This window comes from Peromyscus eremicus, chromosome 19, assembly GCF_949786415.1.
Source record: "Peromyscus eremicus chromosome 19, PerEre_H2_v1, whole genome shotgun sequence".
In the NCBI taxonomy this organism is placed as follows: domain Eukaryota; kingdom Metazoa; phylum Chordata; class Mammalia; order Rodentia; family Cricetidae; genus Peromyscus; species Peromyscus eremicus.
The window spans coordinates 32,603,327-32,611,862 of NC_081435.1; the positions used below are offsets into that span (position 1 = coordinate 32,603,327).

Here is an 8,536-nt window from a genome sequence, read left to right on the forward strand (position 1 = left end):
TTCTTTTATTTTTGTTAAGTAGTTGTAGATATTTCCTCCCTTGGGAATATTTCCTTGTTTCTATCTTATTTATTATTATTGAATATAGACACAGAAGATCTTAAGATAGGGGACATGATCTAGAATTCCTGTTGAAGAAAGTCAAGGCATAATCCACATGAGGTCACTGTGGCTCAAGGCAGCAGCACTGACCTTCAGGCCAGCCCAGATCTAAAAGAGCAGCCCTGCAGCTTGTAGGCTGTGGTGTTAGTCAAGTGACTTTACTTTTCCAACTTTACTCACAGGACAAGAGGAACCCTGCAGAGTTTTGGTGGCTCACAAACGAAGCAGTGCAAGCCACACAAAACGCTCACACTCAGTTCCTTGGGTAGACGGCCCCCTTTCTCCTTGCCAGATGACTTCCTGGGCATGGCACAGGATATATTCTTTACACTTATCCAAACTCTATTCATTACACAGGTTTGTGCTCAACTGTGCATTGTCTATCTCTGACAGCTGATTTTACAGGTGTGAGGAAGTAACTGGTGGAGCTCAGTCTAGTCTGGATCTTTCCCAAGTTCCCAATCCCCAAGATATTCACCCACGCCTTTGATCAGAAAGCTTTGGGAAGAACAAGGTCTATTCAGATGCATTTATTCAACAAACAGGCTAGCCAAGCATTGTGGTAGTCTTAAAAGCGTTCGAAATCTTGACTTTCAGCAAGGCCCATATTTTCTAATGAGGACAGGAACCTGGCGTTCCCTGTAGAAGAGTTGAAGAAAACAAATAATGGTCAGCTTGAACTTCATTGGCACAGATAAGTGATTATGGGAGAATGACAATGAAAGTTAAAAAAATAATTTCCCCTTTTAAAAAAAGAGAGGCTTATGTTTTATTCCCAGTTTTCCCTTTTTCCAATACATTCATTCGTTCACTTATTCACTGAGTATTTGTTGCTTTCTATTGTGTTTACATGGGATACGACAGAATAGTAAACGTTTCTATCATTACTATTTACAGATCTAATGGGGTATTACTGGGAACCTTTGAAATTAATCTCAAATTCAACACTGTTTCTTTTACTGCAAGTGCTGCAAACTTACTAACAATATGGAACTCTTAGCTGGTGCCCAGGCTACAGCAGGGCCTTCTCACTGTTTAACATTTCATCTTAGAAGATGGGGGCTTGAACCTGTCACGCCATCTTGAGTCTCATAACAGCAGCCAATACTGAGGCCTCTTTAGATAAAATCTTCTCTGCCCTTCCCATGTTTCCTTTACCAAACCAGTTTCTCTCACAAAATCTAAATGTCCTTTAATTCTGTAATTGTTCCCTAGTTCTAAGACTGCTTCTAGCGTTATCTTTCTAGTTAATGTTTCCTTGAACAGACTGGAATGCAACCATTTTTTTCTCTGTTATTGGAGAAGATGTAATACTCATCTATTTTCACATGTACTTTTTCTGGATCCATTGTTTCTTCACTTTAACATTAACATTAACTTATAATAATGCCGATTTCAAAGTCACTTATATAAGTCTGTTATCCGCAGCTGTGCTGTTCACTTTGGTTCACTTTGCTCTTTAACCACATTGGGTTACTTACACTTAAAAGTTTAACAACATTAACACTTCAGTTTCTCAGTATACTATCTGTGCTTAAGAGTCAGTGACTAGCACAATTGGCCAGTGGCTCTGTATTGGCCCACACAGATAGAAAACACTTCTAGTGCCACAGAAAGTTCTGTCAGTCACTGCTCTCCTATTTAAAAGAATTGTTAAGAGCTTCTCCGACAAAGCGTAGAAGACGTATAATGTCCTGACTTAACATGCCTGGCAGGCGCCTGATACACATGGGACCTATCATAGGAAAGGCCTGTTTGGTGTTTCAAATCCTGGTAGTTAGACTCAGAGCCTGGCTCTAGTAATAGTTACCACACAGGTCATTTTTGTGCAACTTCAAAAGATGACATTTTTAATTAAAATATAATTACATTACTTTTCTTCTCTAACCACTCTCAAGTTCCCTCTGTCCAAACCCTCATTACCCATTCACTTTCAAATTGATAGCCTCTTTTTCTTTGATTATTATTGTGTGTGTGTGTGTGTGTGTGTGTGTGTGTGTGTGTGTACAAATAGATACAACCTGCTGAGTCCATTTTTTGTTGTTTGTATGTGTGACTTTTAATGGGCAATCGAAACAAAGGCACTATAGAAACCTCAGATCATCCTCTTATGTTTGAGAAAGACAAACCTATCTTGAGACATAAATATTATTTCAGAACACAGGGGAAAACATTGCACTCTCAGGCAGTGGAATGTGCCTCTTACATTTACACGTATTTGAAAGAATACAAAGAGCTAATTGCAACCAGAAGGTTAAAAGGTCAAAGGAGAGCGTGTTCAGCATTTTGCTCATATTTTCCGAATGCTTCGCTCTAAATAGAGGCCTTCAGACTTTAGAGCTTACACTTGGAGATTTCACAAGTCTCAAGGGTGTTATGGGGCTTTCCTCCACCCTGTGGATGGAAATTATGATGCTTGACCTTAATGTCAACAACATAGGTCATGAGAAAATTAACAAGTGGTTTCGAATGTATTCTTTCTACAAGTTTCCCCTGTTCTTCCCCAAACGCCTGAGCCAGGAGCTCAGCCTGTAGCCCAGGCTGACAGGTGAAAGAACAGACTGGCTTAGAGCTCAGGATTTTTTCTGTCTTGGCCTGCAGTGTGGGGTTAGCAGGCATGTGCTATCATGCCTGGCATATTTTACACACTGGCAGCACCCTCACCGTAAAGCTGAATGCCTAGTGTTTGGGGTCTAAAATGTCTACAATCCTGGGTAAACTCTGAGACTTTAATGAACTCTTTTAGAGCATCCCAGAAGAGAATTTGCATTACAGGGAGGAGATTCATGCAGAGGAATAGTGACAATTTATAGTCACTTGAGCCTGAGCTGAAGTCTTTAACATGGAGTCAATTCTAGAAAATCTAAGTTGTTCCTGTCCCGTGTGGGATCCCTGTTGTTTGGTTGAAACTCAGTCTCATTTAAATGGCATTTTTTTCATTAATTTTTTTTTTTTTTTTTTTTCCCTTTCAGTTAGAAGATATTGCCATTTTTGCTTGGTCACATAACCCTTTACACTCTTTTTTTGCTGTTAATGTCCACCACGTATAAGAAGCTCTTACACATGCTCATGAGGTGGGCTGTGTTGTTGGTGGTTGTTTCGTTTGTTTCTGTCACAAACACATGGGACACAAGGATAATAACTGGCACGTGGTTGACTGCTCGGTCATAGTGCAAGAGAACAACCGATACGTCTATTTGTCCCAGTGTCCTGAGTGATTCCTGTTCCCCAACTTTAAACACGTCAGAAGATTAAACTACATTGAGCCTAGATTTCATTTCCATGAATACACATGTTATAAAATACACTTCTGTTCACTAAAACCTATATAACTGACATTTGCTAATTGGGGGGAGCATTAGAAAATGCCATTTTAGCTATTGTCAAGAATCATTTTTTTTCAGATTAAAGTTATTTTGTATGTATAGGCTTTTTGAAAATCTAGACTATTAACCATATTGCTAAGAAAATTAAGGCCTTTATCATCCAAGTGATTTTTAAATCATATTATCATACCAAATTTATGAAAAGAAAGGTTTATTTATTGACCTAGGTTTCAATAGGATAACATGTGTAAAATTCTAATGGTAAGTAAGTTAAAATAAGTACTTAGAAATTGGGTTTTATCCTCACCTGTTTTCAGAGCACAGGGTGCATTCATTGGAGTAAGTAATTCCATCCATCCCACACACAGGGTCATAAATCCTGGGACATCCTGTAACTCCATAATTGCAATCAGCCTAAACACAGAATTAAAAACAGTCACTTTCTATCATTTTCAATGTTTGATCTTAAAATATTTTTTAAAATTTAAATTAATTTTTTTCAATTAGGATAATGACACTGGATGTTGTATAAGAAAGCAATAACAACAACAACAAAAGAAATCTGCCCTGGAATCAGAAAATCTGATTTAAAGTCAAGTTATGGCTGTCTACTAATTCTGCCCTTGATCTCAGTCACTTCATCTGCAAATTGGGAAAACATCAGTTCCCAACTTACATCATGATGCTATGGTGAGGTTTGGTAAGAAGAAGAAGATAACTCTCAAGCTCACATTTCCTGGTATGCTGTCTTCCTGAAGGAAAGCTGCTAACAGGGTAGTCTTCCTTGCTGATTATTATTAAACACCTTTCATAGGGCACTGTCTTATTTTTTTATTTTTTTAATTTTTTTAAATTTTTTTTTTATTTTTTGGTTTTTCGAGACAGGGTTTCTCTGTGTAGCTTTGCGCCTTTCCTGGAACTCACTTGGTAGCCCAGGCTGGCCTTGAACTCACAGAGATCCGCCTGCCTCTGCCTCCCGAGTGCTGGGATTAAAGGCGTGCGCCACCACCGCCCAGCAACTGTCTTATTTTTATGCATCGTTCTAGTGGAAAAGTCTCACCCCAGAATCAAAACTGTCAATTATCCATTCATTGATCTACCCAATAACTATCTTGTAAAGTTATCATTCCACTCTTCCACAATGGAAGAGTCACAAAATGATGAATTGAGTTAAAGTCACACAGCTAGTCATTCTTGGACCCTGAATTCCAGTTCCTGGGTGTTGCGTCATCACCTCTCTGTTCCAGGACGTCGGCCACCAGCTCTGTTTTGCTGACACTCATTCATTCCTCATGGATCAATACTTGGGGAACCTTCCTTCACCTCTCTAACAGCTCGCATAGGAAATTAGAGAATTAAGAAATTATAAATTATAAGAAACAAGAAAATTATACAGTTCTCTTTACCTTTTTGCCTGCGAAGTCAGCCGTAGTGTTACCTAGAAAACATAAATCAGACATGCCAACTAGAATCCCAAATAAAGAAGTCAGATCTATTCTTACTTACAAAAGAATGCGGTTTTTACAGTGACTTCTCTGCTTTCACTATCCACTTCTCACTTCTTATTTCCACAGACTTTCAAGGACACTGGATAGGTTTTCTCCACTCCCTGCCTGCTAAGATCTTGAAAAGGATTAAGTAAAAATTTGACTGTTACTGAGCATTTCAATTTGGCATTTCAGAAAATTTGATCCACTTCCTTGAGAATAGAAATTATGTACTCAGAGTTTGAAATGTATAGGCACTAATTATTCAGACAACTTCTGGATGTCCATAGAATTTTCATCTCAGTCAGTGACTTAGAAATATCTGTACCTCAGGGTGTGGGTGGCAGTATGGGAAATAGCCATCGGGTCTTGGGATGTAATTAAGTTCCTTTTGTAAATAATGTTAAAAATGGGGCTTCTCTGCCAGCTCACCATCGGTTCCCAAAGAACTTTTTCCCACAGGTGCATTACACTGACTGACTAAAGGTCTGTGTTGTCTTTTGGGTATTTATGTAGTTCAGAAAAGATTCCATTCTTCAAAAAACAAGTCTTGCTGACATCAAAGCATATGATAGATATGCTTATATGTAACAATAATTAAAGAAAATTGAATTTGAAAGAGAGCAAGAAAGTATATGGGAAGGTTTGGAAGGAGAAAAGGGAAGGGGGAAATGATGTAATTATGTTATACTATCAAAAAGTTATTATTTTTTTTTAAAAGAGCAGATGGCAACTGTGAATGTAGATGAGTTTACCAGGGAAAGGAATCTAATCTGATAGCCCCCAAAGGAGAAATGTTCCTGAAACTTAATTTTCAGTCAATGATCTCTGAAGAAATGAAAAAGAACGCGGGGATTCATCAGAGAAGATGAGGCTGCTAGGGTCCCTTTGGATCCAGAATGTAAACAAGTCTAAAAATTGATGAGCAGGGGCTTATTACAGGCATCTAGTTATATTAATTATTAGGCTTGAGGTGGGACAAAGGGCCCTTTTCTTCTATAAATATTTATCTAAAACAACAAGCAGTGGCCTTCTCTTTCTTAGCTCAGCACAGATGTGGCTCTCGTCAAAGTTCTGCCTGAGCCGCGGGAAGGGAAAGTGTCCATCAATGCCAGTTACAAAAGCCAAACCCATCTCAACCAGAATCGCCTCCCAACAGTCTCATGGTAAGTTTGAGCATTTCTTCACCGGTTCAAACAGGATGTTTTCTTTCTAAACATCCTACAGATCAAACATCAAACTTCTAATCACTCAAAATGTGACTTTCATGCAAACTAAATGGCAGTCATTGTTACCTATTTTATGCAAGTTCATAAGAATTTCAATTTTGTTAAGTTGGCCTTACATAGTCTAGTAACCATTTCTAGAGTTAGAAGGGTATTTTAGATTGAAACCCTTTCTTCTTACCACATCCCTAATGGAGTAGCAACCTTGTTTTAGAGCAGGCCATGACTATCTCTGGGCACGTCTTACCGGAGATGCTTTCCTCACTTATGTTAGAAATGACTTCTTTCTGTAATTCATGCTAGAGATACTTCTTGGTATTCACTCCATTGACTTCATTTCAATTCACGGGCACCAATGAGCTAACACTAGACTATCTAAATTTCCACGAGATATATTCAGTAAAGCAATAGATCAAAGTTGGTTTTTTTGTTTTTTGTTTTTTTTTTACTAATTTTCGAAGAATACGCGAACACACCTACCTGCTAAACTGAGCAGGGCCAAGGCACCAAGAAAGATAGTTGCCACCTTCATGGTTGCAGATCCAGGTGCAAAGGTCAGGAGCTCTGCACTGTACTTCTCCTCAGGAACTGAGAAGTGGTCTTATAGACAGATCGTAGCACAGGCTCCACCCACCGTGCTGTATAATAGGTATCCTTGGTTATTGATTGACTCTGTGAGGCTGTCAGGCTGGGGAAATGTTATCTCAGTAGTAAACAAGGCAGGAAAGGCTGGACCCAAATTCTCCAGGAAAAGCTAGTTAGCTTGATTCCTGATATCCTCTCAGGTTTTGAGAAATGCTCCCTGCTTTCCTGAGCCTGGTTTTCTTGTCTGTAGGCAAGATCAAAAGTCCTGTCTCCTCTGTAGTTCTGAATGGATGAGCAAAAGTAGAGAGCTCAAAGGCACTCTCCATTCTTTCCTTTTCTTCCATTCTTCCATTCCTGTTTTTCATTTTTTCCCATTTCTCTCTTTAGTCTCCATGTGTTCCTTAATGCTTGACAGGCTGATGGCAGGGTGGGGTAAAAGATAAAGAGGACTCAGTTCCCTGTCTCCTGGTCTCCTCAGTTCCCTGTCTTGGGGCTGTGTGTGCTTACCAGAGTAGCTGCATGCCTCTAGAAAATTGATTCACTTTCTGATTGCTTCAATTTATGCATTTGAAAACTGATGTAACAGTAATAAGTAACTCACAGGACTGATTCTTCATTAACTGATATGTTCTGAGTATCTACCATGCATGATGGTACTTCTCTATTTCCTTTCAAGTTTCTGCTTGTCTTGTGAGTAGAGATACTCATTACTTTGTTTCATACTATCTTTTCCAGGATGTTTGCATAGCAAACAGCCTTGACATATGAAGTAATGTCTTCCTTTGTCATGAGAGGTAAGTTTTTTCTTTTATTGTCTAGAATAATAAAGAACATATTTCAGAGCAGCACTAAGGTGGAGTTACTGCTCCTTAAAACGACTTAGACTTACTTTTTTTTTTTTTTAAGTTTGGTGTCCTTTACTCACAGCACAGGACACTTTCTGCATAGATGTCATATGGCCCGCCTTACATCATCTTTGATACAAATATTGACACACTAGCTATTGTTACAAAATAATTAAGTCATTTGCCTGACCTTGGTGCCTGGCTTATTTCAACATCCCCAAATGGTGACTGGCTAATGTTTCAGCTAACCAGTAGGGTAAATTCTCAGACCTTCTTCAAGTCTTCAGAATTGTTAATCACTACCCATCTTTTGGTATATATCACTGGATACAAATGACATGGAACTCTATATCTCATGGAGCTTCCATACATTTTAGTTGAGGAAGACAGACAATAGGCAATAATAAAAGATTATAAAAATAAGATTATGTGCCGGGCGGTGGTGGCGCACGCCTTTAATCCCAGCACTCGGGAGGCAGAGCCAGGCGGATCTCTGTGAGTTCGAGGCCAGCCTGGTCTCCCAAGCGAGTTCCAGGAAAGGCGCAAAGCTGCACAGAGAAACCCTGTCTCGAAAAACCAAAAAAAAAAAAAAATAAGATTATGACAAATTTATGGAGAGGAGTAGGGAGATGTCAATGGAAGGTGGGGGTACTCATGACAAGGTGGTAAGAAAATGCATTGATGACCAGGTGGCATCCAAACAGAAGGAAGTAAGGAATTGAACCATGGGTAAAGCTATGAATATCCATCCCAGGCAGAGAGAAAGTTTAGGGTTAGGCTCTGAGGCAAGAACCAGTTGATGTGTTCGCCATCATTGAGCAGGACAGCCCACTTTGAGGGAAATGAAAGTGAAATGTGGGGCATGATACTAAGAAAACAGTAAGGGCCTGAGTCACGAAGGGGCATGCAGGGCATTGTGAGGATATTAATTTTTATGAATGGGAAAATTTGGGGATATGAAGTTT

At 39.2% G+C, this 8,536-nt stretch overlaps 1 protein-coding gene across 1 annotated transcript; it reads right to left on the bottom strand.

The window, feature by feature from the left end:
* Window positions 1-617: 617 nt before the first annotated feature.
* Spink1 (serine peptidase inhibitor Kazal type 1) lies at window positions 618-7,237 on the bottom strand. Its single transcript, XM_059246615.1, has 4 exons — window positions 6,622-7,237; window positions 4,835-4,866; window positions 3,736-3,842; window positions 618-741 (listed from the first exon to the last, which is right to left on the bottom strand). Exons 1-4 carry the CDS (start codon window positions 6,671-6,673, stop codon window positions 696-698), a joined length of 237 nt encoding a protein of 78 aa, XP_059102598.1. The 5' UTR covers window positions 6,674-7,237; the 3' UTR covers window positions 618-695.
* Window positions 7,238-8,536: the final 1,299 nt, after the last annotated feature.